The sequence below is a fragment of the Phocoena sinus genome, chromosome 3, assembly GCF_008692025.1.
Source record: "Phocoena sinus isolate mPhoSin1 chromosome 3, mPhoSin1.pri, whole genome shotgun sequence".
Taxonomy (NCBI): Eukaryota; Metazoa; Chordata; class Mammalia; order Artiodactyla; family Phocoenidae; genus Phocoena; species Phocoena sinus.
The window spans coordinates 48,640,546-48,656,814 of record NC_045765.1 but is presented as its reverse complement, the minus strand read 5'-3'; the positions used below and the strand labels follow the sequence as shown (position 1 = coordinate 48,656,814).

The following is a 16,269-nucleotide window of genomic DNA, read 5'->3' as shown; positions in this document are numbered from 1 at the left end:
AATCAGGTCTCTTTCCTCGAAAGAACAGAACTGACAGTCTGACTCACCCCTCTACATGGCCATCCTTTTCCATTACCCACAATGATCCTTTCTCCCAAAAAACCTTTAATACTAATTAGTTGTCCATGGATTTCACAAATACATATCCTATTATGACCACTTCCCACTATTCCCATAGTGAACTTGGAGCATAAGATACCAAGGATTCCTGGATTTACGACAAAACTCCTAATGGTCTTGTAAAAAGAATCTGTGCTTCCAATGGGATAATTATGTCAGAACTGGTTTGTCAGGTCAGAGCTGATTTTCAGCCTCACTCTAGCGTTCTATTGGAAAGGCAACAGAAGGAAATTTGGTGGTAAGAATGAAGTTTGGAGATGAAAGCAAATATCATTTTAATGGGAGATGGGTAGAGCACTACTGGAGAGTTGCTCTGGCCAAAATGATTTCTCAGACACCACCCCTGAGGCGAAAGGACATCAGCCGTCATCCAGCTGCCTCTGGCCCATTCCTTTTGCTCTGCTCCAGACAACTATATGAGTTGCCATCAACTCTGGAGAATGGATGCCTGGATGGCCCAGTGGGAACTTCATTGTGAGTGTCCCAGGCTGGGGGTGAGGGACATGGAGAAGGCTATAAAAACCCAGCTAATTTTTATATCTTGACTGTTCAATTCCGTAAATATTTTCCTTCTTTTCTTATTATAGATAGAGTAGAATAAATCTACAGGATTAAGTCAGCTGAGGATTCCGGCCCCAACTGGGGGAATTCAGCTCCCTCCCTGTGGGAAAAAGAGGAAAGCCTAGACTTGTGCACTATCTTACTGGGATGAGATGAACCGGGTGAACTGAGTAGCACTGAACGGGCACCATGGGGATGTATGCGGAGCATTGAACACAACCTGAATTTTTTTCCCTCTAAAATCCAGACAAGAAGCAGCAGGGGTGGGCAAAGAACACTTGCCTAGAATCCAGGCAGTCATTGGTTCCAGTCTGGGTCTGCCACTTACAAGTATGTGACCTTATACAAGTTTCTCTGCTTCTCCAAACCTTGCAATTTCTTATTCTGAAAAATGCATCTAACGCAACCGTTCCCTCAGAGCTGTTGAAGGAGATTAAATGAGTCAACACATGAGAAACACCTAGGAAAATGCCTGGGATACAGACAGTACTCAAGAAACCTTAGTTCTCCTCCCTCATCTAAGCGTCTAAATTGGGCCCTTAGTTTCTTCGTAAATGCAAATGCTAGAATCTAGGAATGTCAGTCTGCAGCTGTGCTCTTTTCATTGAGCATACCAATATTTTGACAGGACTGGCCTAATGTTATTCACCCCAGGTTCATTGGTACGTTTCTGACCAGCCCTCATAAAGGGCTTGGGATGGCCCCTGGGGACCTGGATGCTAATAATGAATACTTGCTAGTGATTTTCAATGCACTCTGGTTATTATGCTTAGTAGTGGAACATTTCCTATCCCTGGAAAGGTCATTTATAATAGTATAAGGCTGCTTCTTCCCACCTTCCATTTCAGATTTTTCTGAGACTAGCAGAAAACTCAAACAGTCATCCATATGCATTGGAAATACTATTCTGATCTGGCATTTTCATAAAAATACCAAAGCAACTTAAGGAACTACAGGGCAGCTCTCCATCATGACACTACCTCCTTTTATTTTTCTGATGCCTTTCCAGCACCTTCATATCAAAAGTCATTTTATTGTACCTTCCTACTTTTACTCATCGTAGCTTCCCTCTTTCTCAAGCATGTGTGGGATGGATGGGGGGAGGGGAGGAAGCAGGGAATTTCACTTTCTTTTATTCTCATGCCCCTAAGAAGCTGTAACGTTTCACAGATCACACAGATCTCAAGTTTGGAGACCCTATGAACTCAACACACCCAAGACTGGCCTCTTCTTATTCTATCACATTGCTCAAAAATGGCCATATAGCATTATGGTCTAATTTAAGTGTGCGGTTCATTATGCTTACACCAAGGTATCCTGTCCTGGTACAATTTCTCTATACGGAGCCAAGATCAGTTTCCTTGTAATTTTTCACTCACTGGCTCAAATTCTGCCCTGCAGTGCTCTTCTCCTAGGCATCTCATCTATTCACATGCTTTTAAGTACCTTTAATATACCCGTGACAACCCAAACTATAATCTAGTCCAGATCTTTCTTCCGAGCTTCAGTCCCAGATATCAACTGCTTACTTGAGAGTCTCACCGTGAGGCTAGATGACTCCAGTTTCAGTGGAAAGCCCCACTATGCATCCATTCTCATGGCAAAATCCTGGGAGGTCATCCTTGACACCATCCCCATCTAATTCTCCATCTCCACCCAGTTTATCACACCAACTCAGCCCTATCCATTCTTCTCCTACAACGTATCTCGAATCCATCAAATTCTCTCCACCTCTATTGCTGCCACCCTCCTAGGGGACAGCTGTGGCCTAACTATCCCCCTACTTTCACCCCTACTCACTTCCTACCCAGCCCTCTGACCCCACCCTACATAGCAACCAGCCTGAGTTTTGAAAAAACAAACCTGATCATATTTCTCCCCGATCAAAATCCTTTAATGGCTTTCGATCCATCTTTGGATAAGGTCCAAACTCCTTAAGGCCAGCAACGTTCAACATGATCCGCTCCCTAAATACCTCTCCAGTTTCTTTTTTGTAATATTTTTATTACAAACATTTTCAAAACAAATACTCAAGTTGAAAAAAAATTACAGTGAATAGACATTGACCTACCATTAACATTTTATACTTGCTTTATCATCTATCTATCCATTTATCCATCCTTCTCTCCTAGGATTAATTTTTCTTGGTTTTGGTCCATTCCAAAGTAAACTGTAGGCTCCAGTCTCATTTTTGTCACTCTTCTTGTCGTTCCCTACACTCAACCCTAGGCATCTTCTCATTCTTTGAACCTGTCAGACTATTTTATATCTCTGTGCTTTGGACCTATTGCCCCTTCTACCTGAAATGTCTTCAGTTCTTGTTAATTCCTGACTCATCCTTTGGTTTTCAGTTTCAACTCTGTCTGAGAGGCAGTCACTGAACCCCCAGTCTAAATTAGATTCGCCTTTCTGCCTTACACATAATCTCAAGGCGTCTTGTGCTTTTCCTGAATATCGCTTGTCACAGTTGGTAGCTATGTATTTTTTTTGCAAAATCATTTGTTTAATGTCTACTTTCTCCACCAGCCCAAAAGCTCCATGAGAACAGACACAATGTCTGTACCGGAGCATGCAGGATCACCCCCACAGAAAGTTAGTTAATAGTTGTTGAAGGAATTAAAGGCAGAAGGAATCAATAGTTACATAATAATAATATCATATTAATATAATAACAATACATGGACTAAGTGAATTTGTTCTTCTTTTAATATGTACAAGCAGTATGGGTTTTTTAAGGCCTCTAAGAGAAGATGGAACTTACTCACTGCCAGAATATAACCAGCAAGTACATTAAGGCAGGTTGCCAAGTGGCAAGATCCGTGGCTAGTGGCTGAGTCAAGAAAGAGACTGTGGCGGGTCTCAGGGACTCCTCTCCCATTTCCACTAGCCCTTCCCTCAAGATCATCCCAAATCAACAACAATCCAAGGAAAACCAGGGTGCTTGCAATGCAAATGCTGTTTAAGTAATACTAACAACGGCTACAATGTATTGAGGGCATTTATCGAGGATTGGCTTTGTATTAGGCACTGTGTTGAATGCTTTTCCTGCATTAGATATTCTTTTTTCCTGTGGCATAGGTTCTAATGTTATTCCCATTTTAAAGCTAAGGAAACTGAGAACAGAATAGTTATTTTTAAACAATAAGTTCTCCGACTTCCTCTTCTAACCAGATTGCCATTCCTGTAAAAGTCCACCTACGTAGAATATTTATTCTGACTGTGCCCCATATGAGGGTAGAAAGATTAATCTAGAAAACTCTCAGACTGCTCTAATGGAGAGGGGGTTTTAGTTGGTTCTAACAAGTCTAAAAATATAGAAAGCCAACCCTACCGATGCTTTTCCTCAGGTATTAAACCCAAACACACACTTTGACCCCTGCAAAGAATTTTTCCTCAGATGGGAACACCGTTTACACACAAAGATAAACCATTGTGATCTTCCCCATAACAGGAACTAATAGTTAAAGAAAAATGAAGCAGTGCAGAATTTCCTAGTAGAAGAGCATGTCAGCCAGTCTTGAGTTTGAAGACAAGCTTTTCCCCTGACTGTGTGACCTTGACAAATTAGTATCATCCCTGGGCCTCAGTTGCTCAGTTTCCTTATTTGCAAATGGAAATAACAAGATCCACTTAGCAGGGGATGGACATATTAAAATGCTGCTTACAGAAACCTCAGTACAGGGCTTGGAAAAGAGAGGATACTCAAAGAGAGTAACTTTAAGAAAGGGAGGAAAAGATAGGAAAACGTAGGGGAGGGTGGTAACTTAATACTCAGAATAAAAGAAAAGTTATAAGAAATGTTTTTAATAAATGCACGTCATGCATTCTTTTCCCATCAGAGAGAGAGAGGGAGGAGCTTGCGAAAAAGTGTCCTTTAGCATCTGCATTGCTCTTACCCGGATGAACTTGCCCGCAGATACCACTTACAATGCAAATTGAGCTTAGAGTCCTTCACACTAACTACACAGCAAAAACCTTTCAGCTTTAAATAGAATACTGCAGTGTGGAATGATCCGAGCAAAGGGAAGAAAAATTCAGAGATACATGCGAAGGAGATTTGGCAAAAAAAATCTGCCATATCTGGGCAAGGGAGGAAAATGCAGAAATATCAAAGGAGGCAAAAAGAAAAGCAAAGTCTATAGAAGGACCTAGAAATTAATTCTCCAGGAGGTGGGTTTAAGTTAATAAAGGGAAGAGAACTTTGTGGCAAGCCCCCAATGAAGAGGATTTTAACAAAGAATATTGTGATCTAGTGGGGTTCCTTCAAGGTGTACTAGCACTTTGAAGGTAATTCATCATCAGAGGAAGGACACTTCCCCCTCTGGCCAGGTCAACGTTTCCTAAAATGCAATTAGGGATTGCATGTAAAAACGCAATCTACATTGTCTAAGTTCCATTTTTTTTTTTTTTCTTCCCAGACCTTCACTAAGATCAGGTAAAGAAACCTGGAAGCATACTGTGAAATAAAGGTTTGTTTAAATTTTCAATGTGGTGGCAGTTGGGGGGTGGGGGGAGGAATCCAAGAGGCTGATTTGGAAAAATTTTAGAAAGTTCTTTGCTATAAACTCATGCCTCATTTCAGACTATATGAACCCAGATATTTTATTCAGAACCAGAGGTTACAAAAATGTCATCAAATAGGAACAAAGATTAGGTAGTATCTAGGGCCCTGAAAGCGTATAAGGAATGCCGTGTTTAACTCATTTCTTCATTCTACAGATGACGGTGCTACGCACATGGCCTCAATTTCCCCATCTTCCCAGCTCAGTAAGTTTCCTTTGCCTGCACTTGGAGGCATAATGCAATACAGAAGAAAACATGAAGGCAGCCCTCTATCTTTGTTGTCTCAAACAGAAAAAAAAAAAAAAAAAAAAAAAAAAAGTGCGCCCCCAAGGACAATAGACCTGAAAGCCAACTTCTCTTTTGGATGATATGCTCTGACCCAGAGCTGATCATGTTCTACCTGATGAGTCAGTGACAAAGCACTAAGAATGGGGAAGAACATCTTACCACCACGTTGTCACCAGGCAAGTAAAAAGAATCAGCAAGTATCGTGCTTGGTATGGGGCAGGGGCAGGGGCAGGCTGCTGAACATCTTAAAAGCCACTTCTAAGCTCCTGAAGGCCAGAGCTCATAAAGCTCGGCTTGATCTGTCTAGCGCCATGGACGCATTAGGTGTGATGCTCTCTAATAATGATGATGAACGAAGCATGTATTTTCAATAGCGCTGGGCATTCTTTCTATCTAAAACTTCCAGGGATGTTTAGAGAAGATGCCACCTTTACCCCCAAATTGTGTGTCTTTTTATCTTTCAGAACTTGAACTCTTACTACCACCACGCCCATCACATGCCTCTAATGGTCTTGATTTGATTAAATATTACAGAAAATTTAGCACCCAAGGATAAGAAGAAGAATCTTAAATTAACACCCCTTGCTACATTTTCCTAAAGCACTTCCACACATATTTTCTCATGTGGCTATCACAATGTGACAATGCAACACTTTATAGGAGTGGTTAAGGATAAAGGCTGACAGGTACAAAATGAAAGCAAAAATGCAAAAGTTTTGGTATTTAGAAACAAACAAAAAAAAGCCTCCTCTCTCTATTCCCACACAAAAGGCAAATGAGATTCCACCTGCTGACTTTCCTTTCCTGCCTGCACCTCACTCAGGCTAATGTCAGAACAATCTGGGGGGCGGTGGGGGGAGAGAGAGAGAGAGAGAAACACGACAATTTCACCTCTTGGCAAAGCTCAGCTTACTGAACCCTCTTGCTTTCTGCTGGCTGTTGATTCAGCAGAAACTACTGCTGCAGAATTCATAATGGTGATTTTTAAAGGCCCCACTGATCGCATTGCTCGCCCCACGTGTCACACTCATTCGCTCGCCGCCCCAGCACTGTTTCCCCAGCCACCTTTTTATATCTTGCTAATGCACTTCCAAGGGGAGAGGCGCTCGCCCTTTTTCAACGGGCCTTTTGGGCTTTTGATTGTCTAAGCAGGTAACCCGGCCGGAGAGATGAACGGGCAGGAAATGAAACCATGCCCACCCTTGCAGCCACTGAGAGACACATCATTCCGCTCAGAGAGGGGTGGACCCACGGTCCTCTCGGGCCCCCTTCCTTCTTATCTCTCCCCTCACCCCGACCCCTGCATACATATTGGGGGAAGGGGTCATCTGTCTTTGGGGGGTCATTTTTCCAGCCGGGAGCCCCACCCTGAAAAACCTCATCCCCGAGGGCCATTTTAACTCCCGTGGGCGCCGGGTCCACCTGCTGCTGAACGCCCGTCTCGCCTCGCGGAGCCCGGATGGATGTGGGGCGCACCGGCAGCTGCCCCTGCGAGCCGAGCCCCCGCCCCAGCCCCAGGGCCCGCAGGAGTCTCCGCCGCTACTCGCCCGGCTGCCCGCGGAGCTCAGCGATCCGCAACTTGCGCCCTTCCCCAGCGGCGGAATGCGGCGGGGCTGGCGTTACCTTCGGTCGCATAGCTGTGGTCGCGCAGGAAACTGTTGTTGATTTTGCGGGTATCAATGTCCTCCTCCATTGACAGCAGGCTTACTTGCGTGGGAACCAGAAGCCGGCAGACAAGTATCCATGATCCCTCCCCGCAGCCAGTCTCACAGGAGAGGGGGGCAGGGGAGCCAGTGGGACTGCACCATGGTCCGAGCCTGAGGAGGAGACGGGGAGGCGGAGAGAGAAAAAAAATAAAAACCCGGCAATGGAGCTGTCACCTCCTCCGCCCGGGATCTCCGAGGCTGCGGCGGCTCCTCCCGCGGTGCGCTCACTCCAGCTCCAATTCCCGGCGAGGATGCTGCGCCTGCCTCCGCTGCCTCCGGGTGCCAAGATGCGCCGTGCCCCGAGGGGTCTGGTCCCGCCCGCCGCCCCGGAGGCGCTCACAAGCGGGGCTGGGGAGATGCCCAACAGGTTCCCTTCGTTGGCAGCCGCTCCGAAATGCAAAAAAGATCCCTCCTCCCCCTGGGAGAGCGGGCAGCCGCGACAAAATGGTGCCTTTCTGGACCCGAGCTGCAGTGGCGAGATGGCAGGGTCAGGATTCAGGCGGGCCCGGCCCGGATGAGGGTGCTGGTCCCACGGGAGGGCGGCTCGAGCTGGCGGGGGCTCGGCAGCCGGCGGGGAGCCGGGCAGGGCGCTGCAGCCGGCGCCAGCGCACTCACCCTCACACCCACACGCGCGCGCTCGCAGCTGCCGCTGCTGCTGCAGGAGGAGGCTGGAGGCGGCTGGTGCGTTAAAGGCGAGGCTCCTCCCAACCGCGTCAGCAGCCCCAGGACTCTTCCCCAGCAGCGGTGGTGGCCGAGGCCGAGGCCGAGGCCGAGGCCGAGGCTGCGGCTGCTCCCTGCTGCAGTGGGGCGCACGCAGCCGCGAACCCGCACCTGGGCAGCGAGCAGCTAGCTTGCAGGTTGACGTGAAAAGCGTAGACGCGCTCTTCCAACCTCCCTCCCCCTAGCGCCACGCAGCTCAGGGCGGCGTTTACTCAAGCACCCAGAGTCCCTAGCTCGCTGCCTTTCTCCGGACACCTGTGCTCCAGGACCGCAAAGAGAAGTAGGTTCCCTTGGGTAGGCAGGAAGTCTACATCCCGGTCCCTTTCGCTCACGCTTCCATAATGCATGTGGTCTCTGGATGAAGTTCAAGGGCGAGGCCTGGGGATCGAAGCCTCACACAGAGAGGAGAGAATGCTCATAGCCTAGCTTAAGCCCTCTCTGCGCTAGGAGTAGATCGGGGAGCTGGGGCCAGAACTTTTCTGCGGATCACACCTGACTTCTCCCTTTCGAACAGAGGCAAAAACCTCTTCTACCTGTAGGCGTCTGCGTCTACACTGGCAGAGGGAGGAAGAGGGCTGAGTTATGAATCTTGCCAACATAGTCAGTCTGAAAAAGTCCACGTTCCCTAGCCCTTTGCACTTAGTTTTGGACAAACAGCTCCAGGCCCCCCTGCGGGTTTTGCTTGTGAAGACACAGCACTGCAGGAACCGCTGACATTTGCTCTCCACATGAAAGGTACAGTGGAGCCCTGCGCCTTGGAGCCCTGTGCCAGCAGAGCGCCACTGCTTCCCTGAGGGAATTTCAAAGATCCAGTGAACACCAGAAAGAGGCCTATCTTCCTACTTCAACTAGGAGGAAAAAACAGAATCCCACCGCAACCCCAATTTTTCCCGAATCGCAGATCCCAAGTTCCATATTTGAAAGAAAATGAGATCGTTATTGTTATGAAACAACTACAATCATCTCTGAAGCAACCCAAATCACTAGAAAGCCAGTTTGGAAAAGAAACGTCCCCGATTTCCCCTTGCAGAAGGCATTCATTTCAGTGGGTGTCACTGCAGGGAGAGACATCCGGAGAGACATCAGCGAATGTTTTGCTCAGTTAAGCTTCACCAGTTTAGCTGGATGAGCCCAGAGGGACCTTTGAGTTAATTATATACATACAATGCTTCGGCTAACACAATTTAGAAAGTATTTGAAGTCAAAAAAAAATGGGAAAACAAGTCCTTAACTGAGGTTGGGAATTGCCGTTAGATTTCCATGAAGAACAGATGCCTCTGCCAGGTGGAAAATGGCATTGTCCTCATCTCCAGAAAGCAACCGCATATCTCTGGGAGAAGAGAGGCGAAATATTCTTTGATATAATTTGGGGCGGGGAAGTTCATCTTACAGTAGATTCCATTTTATTCTCATCTGTTGGTTAAGTCTCTCCTACTTGTTTGACTATCTGTGCCAAATTCACATATGAAATTCCGGGAACAGATGAAGACTGGTGCAAATTGATTTAATCCACTTCAGCTCCAGTTGCCATGGCTGGTTCTTCATATGATGAGCTGTATCCATCACCAAGGCTCCAGAGGTCAGCTCCGTCTGTAGTTACATAGTCCAGCTTCTCTTGCAGGTAGGCATAAGGCGGGGGGGGGGGGGAAGGGAAAGGGGAGGAAAGCTAAGTTCATCTTAAAGCGGTGAGAAGACATCTTGCTTCGAGTTGAAATGACCTTACGTTGCCACTGGAGACCTTGGAGTACTATTTGGGATATTCTCACCCATATCTTTCTAGAACGTGGGCTAGACTGGAACAGAGTTGCAAGATGAATCAGGAAGGCCCAGTCTCGTTAGCCAGGCTGTGCTTGAGGAATTTTCCACCGTAAGCAATGGGAGAAATGTCCCCTCCAGAGATCAAGCCTCTGGGTTTACTAAATTTTCCCTTTCCTGTTTCCTACAAAATTCTTCCTGCATGTGTTTTATTCAACAGTATAGGCAATCTTTTCCTAAGACACAAGTTGTGAGAAGGCAAATTAGATGGCTCTCCATTAAGTAGATTAAGTAGATTCCAAGGTTTCTATTTTGTGAACCACTCTTTTCTGCTATGGGCAGGAGGGAACCATCCCCTCCAACCAAAACCAAGAAAAATACAGCTGTTGGCTTTGTTCCTTAACACAACGATGTGCAGTAAAGGAGGTCAGGGAGTGAAGGAAGCCCTGTGCAATCCTGTAGTTGTAAGAGGACTACACAGACCATTTCTAAGAAGACTCTCTGACCTTCTTTCTGTTCCTCCAATGTGTCAAGTTCTTTCCAAAAGCTTTTGGCATTTGCACATGCCATTCATTCCCCGTGCCCCTTCCTCGTGTTCCTGGCATTCTTCAGCATCACAGCTGAACTGTCCCTACTTCACTGAGGCATTCCCTGGCCTCCCCATAGTCCCTGCTCCTGGTATTTTGTCTTAACATCTTTTTTTTTCCTTCTTCATGGAACATTTGTCTTCTGTAATATTTGTTTACTTATAATTGTCAACCATTCCACTATATCTCTGCTATTAAGAGTCTGGCACTTAGTAGATGCTCAGTTATATTTACTGAATGGAGATAAATATTTCGTAGATGAATGAGTAAATTACTGAATTTGTTCAGTGATATTTAGGTTTTAAAGCTCTACCTTTATTTAAATTCTTGCCCCCCAAAACCCAACAACAAAGTGTGTTGTAAGCCAGTAAATTTACAGCTTGTAACTCCTATTCCTATTGAAATAACTGTCCTACCCATTCCTGCATACATATGCACCAAAAGTACTTACTGAGCACTTAATACATGACAAGAGTTATTGTAGGTGCTGGGATACAGTTAAAACAAAACAGAATCCCTTTCTTCACAGAACTGAAATTCTATCATCTGATTTTAGTAATATGAGCTTTCTTAGGGATACAACGAATACATTATAAATCAACAGACCAGAGCATAATGTTAAGCGTCAAGACTCTGATATCAAGCAAAGCTGATTTTCTGCCACTTGTTATTATGTCCTTAAGCAAGTTATGAGATGTCTTAAGCCATGTTTTTTTTTTTAATCTATAAATTAGGGAGAAAAAAAAGTTAATGGAGTTATTATGAGGATTAAATGAGATAATACTTGGAAAGAATATACTGCAATCACTTGTTGAGGATTTGCTATCATCACCACCAGTACTATGGAACAAATATTTAAGTACCTACCATGTCAGCCACTGGAATAGGACTAAAGATTCAGCAACATCAGTGCTGAAGATGTACAGTCGTCTCTGCCATCATGGAACTTAGTATCTAATTTACAATTTATAGAAAGGGGGCCACAGGCTACAAAAGGGGCAGCAGGGGATGCTCTGAAAGGCTGGCCTAATTCAGGCTTGTGCTTTACACAGAAAAGGGCAATTACAAATACACAGCCTTCTTAAGTTACACAATCTAGCATGACAGCACGGGAACACATTCGTTTTTTCATCACCTTTATTATGTTTCCCCAATGCTCTCACATACCCCTAGCCCAGTTAAGTTAGCCCTGCCTACACTGGAAACTACTTGCAGGTCATGCTGTCCAATTAGCACATTGAATATCTACAATTTTATTAAAACCTTTGACCTAAGCCAGTCTAGAGATTCTTAATATAGGCTTTAGGTGTCAGACAGTACTGATTTTTTGTCCCAGCTCAGGCATTTATGAATTGCATGACCTTTGGCAAGTAATTTAACATCTCTAGCCTCTGTATTTGCAACATTGGAAGAAAATAATAGGAACTACTTCATAGGGCTGTTGAGTGGCTTCAGAGACATTGTAAAGAAAGTGCTTAATACAGGCTTGGCCCATAGCCAGACCTGACAAAAATGTCGCTTTGGCCTCCTGGTAGTGGCTCATGAGGTCTCCACTGGCAGAGAATTGGAGAGATGCACTACAAGTCAGTCATGTGAACACAAGTGGCCTAGAAACCTGAGTTTACCACCCAGCGATCTGTCTTAACGAGCACTAGACACTGGATATAAGAGATTTTACCATCCTGCAGAAAGCCCTTTATAAGCCACGAAGTCCTGTGCAAGTGGAAGGAATTAGGATTATCCCTTCTTGATTTTTCACATTATGTAAGCGCAGACCTAATCACGTCTGTCTATCATGGAATTCTATGGAATCCCTCTCTAGGATCATTCAGCCCCAAATGCACAACTGTCTCTCTGAGGTGGTTTGCGTTGACTGCCCAGAGGATGACCTCTTGAGTTTCTAGCAGGGTTTGCAATTCTTTATTGTGCGTGTTACAACGTGTAATAAATACCACATGAGTGAGCCTTTAACATGGCATTTAACCTAGGAGAAGAAAACAAAACATCTTGCCTTCAAAATGTTGTATTAATTCTAGATTCTGGATACGTAGTGGATTTCACTGAGTACAACATTCCCTCAATTATCCAGGTCCAGCAATTTATGAAAAGAAACAGTGGTATGCTGGAGCTGGTATGTGCTGGCTGTTGAGAGCTGATTCTGTCGATTACACACATCATTTTTCCAGCTCTGCTTTGAGCGACATCATGTTGGTAGCTTAAAATCTGAAATCTGCCGTGGTGGGTTATTTATAATCATAGAAGTAAAAAAACCTATATAAATCAGGGCTTTGGCTTTTTTGCGGGGGTGGGGGTTAGGCTGGGGGGTGGGAGAGCTGATTGTTAAACATTTACCACTACAACAGTAGAAATACATTAATTGCTGATATAACTTTCTACTTTTATGTGTTACCTGTGCAAAGTTCCTTTCAATTCCTCGATACTAAGTCTCCCAAGCTGTGTCAAATTCCAGAACATTCCAGCATCTGATCAAACTTTGGCCATAATTTAAATAACTCTAAAAAATCCTACCTTTACCATAAACATTCCCACAGCCTTCAGAGGAAACCTGATACCTTTGTCTGACCCCCTTCAGGCTGGTTATGAGGTTGCCACAGTGGATCTGTGAGTGATGGCCCCTGCAAGGCTCCTAGATCTGATGACGTAAGGAAAGTTAGGTGCATTCTAACTCTCAACGAATAGTTCTTTTCTACCGCTTAAGCTCGACTGTCACCTTACTTTTGCCCTTGATTTGCCTAAGTGCAAAACGAAAACATCCATTGTGCTTAGCTTCACCAGTAGCTCTTCTCTTCCTCTTCTCAGGCTAGGATACCGAAGCAATGACAGAAAAAATACAAAAGTCGAAGAGTCCAGATCTGAGAGCTTTTTCTCATTCAGTGGTTTAAATTTAAATTAAATTCAGAGAGTTAAATTTAGACAGTCTTACTCAAGACAGTTTGTATTTGCATTATATTTGTTAGGTACAAAGTGAGGATTTATGAAACCAGTTTAGCAAAGCTCAAGGGCTATTGTCTAGTACCCCATGACATGTCTTAAAGTAAAATTTCAGTATAATTTAAACAAAAAATATATATTGGGGAATGTCTTCAAATTTCTTTAAAAGGCACCAAGCAATAACACTTTACAGAATTTATCCTAAGAAAATAATCATGGATATGGGCAAAAATTTAGCCATAAGGATATTTTCGCAGAGCACTGTCTATAATTATTAAAAATTGGTGACAAGCCAAGTGTCCAACAATAGAATTGTCTAGGCAAATTATGGTGTGTACATATAGTGGGAAATTATTGAGCCACTGATATAATATTAATAGCTACTGCTTATCGAGCATCTATTATGTACTAGGCACTATGCAAAAGGTTTCACTAGCATTATCTCATTTAATTCTAACAACAGCCCCTATGAGGTAAATCATCTCTATTTTACTAGGGCTAGTAGAGAGAAATAATATATCCAAAGTCAAACAACTAGGAGCCTGGCTCTGTGTGTGTGTGTGTGTGTGTGTGTGTGTATGTGTGTCTGTTGGGTGGGTCAAGGTCACAGCAGAAACTTAGAGGTCTTTTTCCAAACCACCCACCACTAGAGTCTGAGCTGTACTTCTTAGAAATGAATAGCCTCTCAGTTGAAAATCACTCCTATTGTGTTGGTGAGGAGGTGGCAAAATTGGAACCCTCACACTGCTTGTGGGATTGTATAATGGTGCAACCACAAATAGTTTGGCAGTTCCTCAAAATGTTAAACAGAATTGCCATATGACCCAACAGTTCCACTTCTAGGTATATACCCAAGAGAACTGAAAACGCATATTCACACAAAAACTTGTAGATGAATATTCTAAGCAGCATTATTCATAATATCCCCAAAGTGGAAACAACCCAAATATTTATCAACTGAAAAATGGATGAATGAAATGTGATATATCTGTATAAAGGCGGTGGTGCATCTAATTCGATAAGTCTTCAGAAATGACATCACTGATCGTGTGACCACACATTTCTACTCTCTGATCCAATCTAAAAGACTGTAATAGTTTTCAGCTATAAGTTTTCAGCTATAGTTTTCAGCTATAAGCTATTCACCGCTTATATCTCTATAAGCAGCTATAATTAGTAATGAAGTACTGATACATGTTACAACATGGATGGACCTTGAAAACATTATACTAAGCAAAAGAAGCCAGCCACAGAAGACCACGTATTGTATGACTCCGTTTATGTGAAATGTTCAGAATGGGCAAATCCATAGAGACAAAGTAGATTAGTTGCCAGGGGCTGAGCTGGGGGAATAAGAGTGACTACTTATGGGTTTGGGATTTCCTTTTGGAATAATGAAAATATTCTAAAATTACTTAAGGGCAATAGCTGCACAACTCTGAATATACTAAAACCCACTGAACTGAATACTTTAGAAACATGTTTCAAAAGGTACAAACTTCCAGTTATAAGATAAACAAGTACTAGAGATGTAAAGTACAATACGATAAACATAATTAACACTGTTGTATGTTATATATGAAAGTTGTTAAAAAGAGTTAATCATAAGAGTTCTCATTGCAAGGAAAAAGTTTTTCCTGTTTTTTGTTTTAAATTTTGTATCTATATGAGAGGATGGATGTTCACTAAACTTATTGTGATAATCATTTCATGATGTACAACAAATCATGCTGGACACCTGAAACTTATACAATGCTGTATGTCAATAAAACTGGAAGAGAAAAAAAAGTGTTTCAATAAAGCTGTTATTAAAGATTAAAAAATCTCTGCTGTCATAAACCATTATTACCTCTAGGAGTATGATATAGCCCTCAGGTTAATATTAGTGCAAAAACCTTAAATGCATGTAATTACAAGTACAGATATTCATGTCATGTTCTTTAAAAAAGTCGAAAAACAATGTATACTGACTGGTCCCCTTTTATGGTCAGAAAAATGTGTGTATCTCAAAAGGAATATATGAAAATACTTAACAGTGGTTATGTGTGGTTTTCCTAGTGGTTCATATTCTTGTCAAAGAAAATTTAGATCTTTTCTTTTTTTTTTGGCTGCACGGCCCAGCATGTGGGATCTTAGCTCCCCAGCCAGGGATTGAACCCATGCCCCCTGCAGTGGAAGTGTGGAGTCTTAAACACTGGACCACCAGGGAAGTCCCCATGTATCATTTTTGTAGTAAGAAAATTTTTTAAAGGTTTTTTTGAATGTTACGAAATACCTTTTAGATGAAACTTTGTATTGAAAAGGTCAAGATCATTTTGTGCACACCTGAAAATTGAGACACACTGAGGTAAATGTGTATGCCGTCAAATACACAGAACAGCTCTACCCAAAAGTAATACAATGCAAGACACAATTTTGTTTGTAAGTTTTTCAAGTTGCCACATTAACAAGTGAAAAGAGACAGATAACATTAATTTTAATGACGTTTAAATTTTTTGAAACTAAAATGAAAATATTTTATTTAATCCAATATGTCAAAAATTGATTTCAACATATAGAGAATATAGAATAATTAACTATATATGTACACTTTTGTTTTTAATGCCAAGTTTTTGAAATCTGGTGTGCATTTTACACTTGACAGCGCCTCTCAGAAAAGGCACATTTTTAGGGCTCAATAACCGCACATGCCTAGTGGCTAAAGCACAAGTATAGAGGAACTATTCCAAAAGTGTTATTCCACTCACAAAATGAGTTTTATCGTATTCTTCCAAAGGAAAATTTTCATCTATCAAGGACTTGAATTAGACTGTAATACTAAAACCAAACCAAGCAACTTTAATCTGATGACCCTCACAACTATTTAAAGTAATACAAACTAAATATGAAAAAATATATAGACATACCCACACGTGTACATATATGTTATATGTAATAGTAAATTTGAACCCAATCTGCATTTCCCCCTAAAACTAGTAAGCTGAATTAATAAAATGATACAAGATCAAGATTCTAAA

At 42.9% G+C, this 16,269-nt stretch overlaps 1 protein-coding gene across 3 annotated transcripts in view; it reads right to left on the bottom strand.

Moving 5' to 3' along the window:
- PPP2R2B (protein phosphatase 2 regulatory subunit Bbeta) overlaps positions 1 to 16,269 on the bottom strand; it is a 678,268-nt gene that overhangs the window by 286,594 nt on the left and 375,405 nt on the right. Inside the window, exon 1 of one of the 3 annotated variants that reach the window (XM_032628593.1) lies at positions 7,156 to 7,667. The exons of the other annotated variants lie outside the window; for them this stretch is intronic. Coding sequence (XP_032484484.1) covers positions 7,156 to 7,225 — 70 coding nt within the window. The 5' untranslated portion in view covers positions 7,226 to 7,667. Of the gene's footprint in view, positions 1 to 7,155; positions 7,668 to 16,269 lie in introns of those variants that run through there. 3 annotated transcript variants of the gene reach the window in all.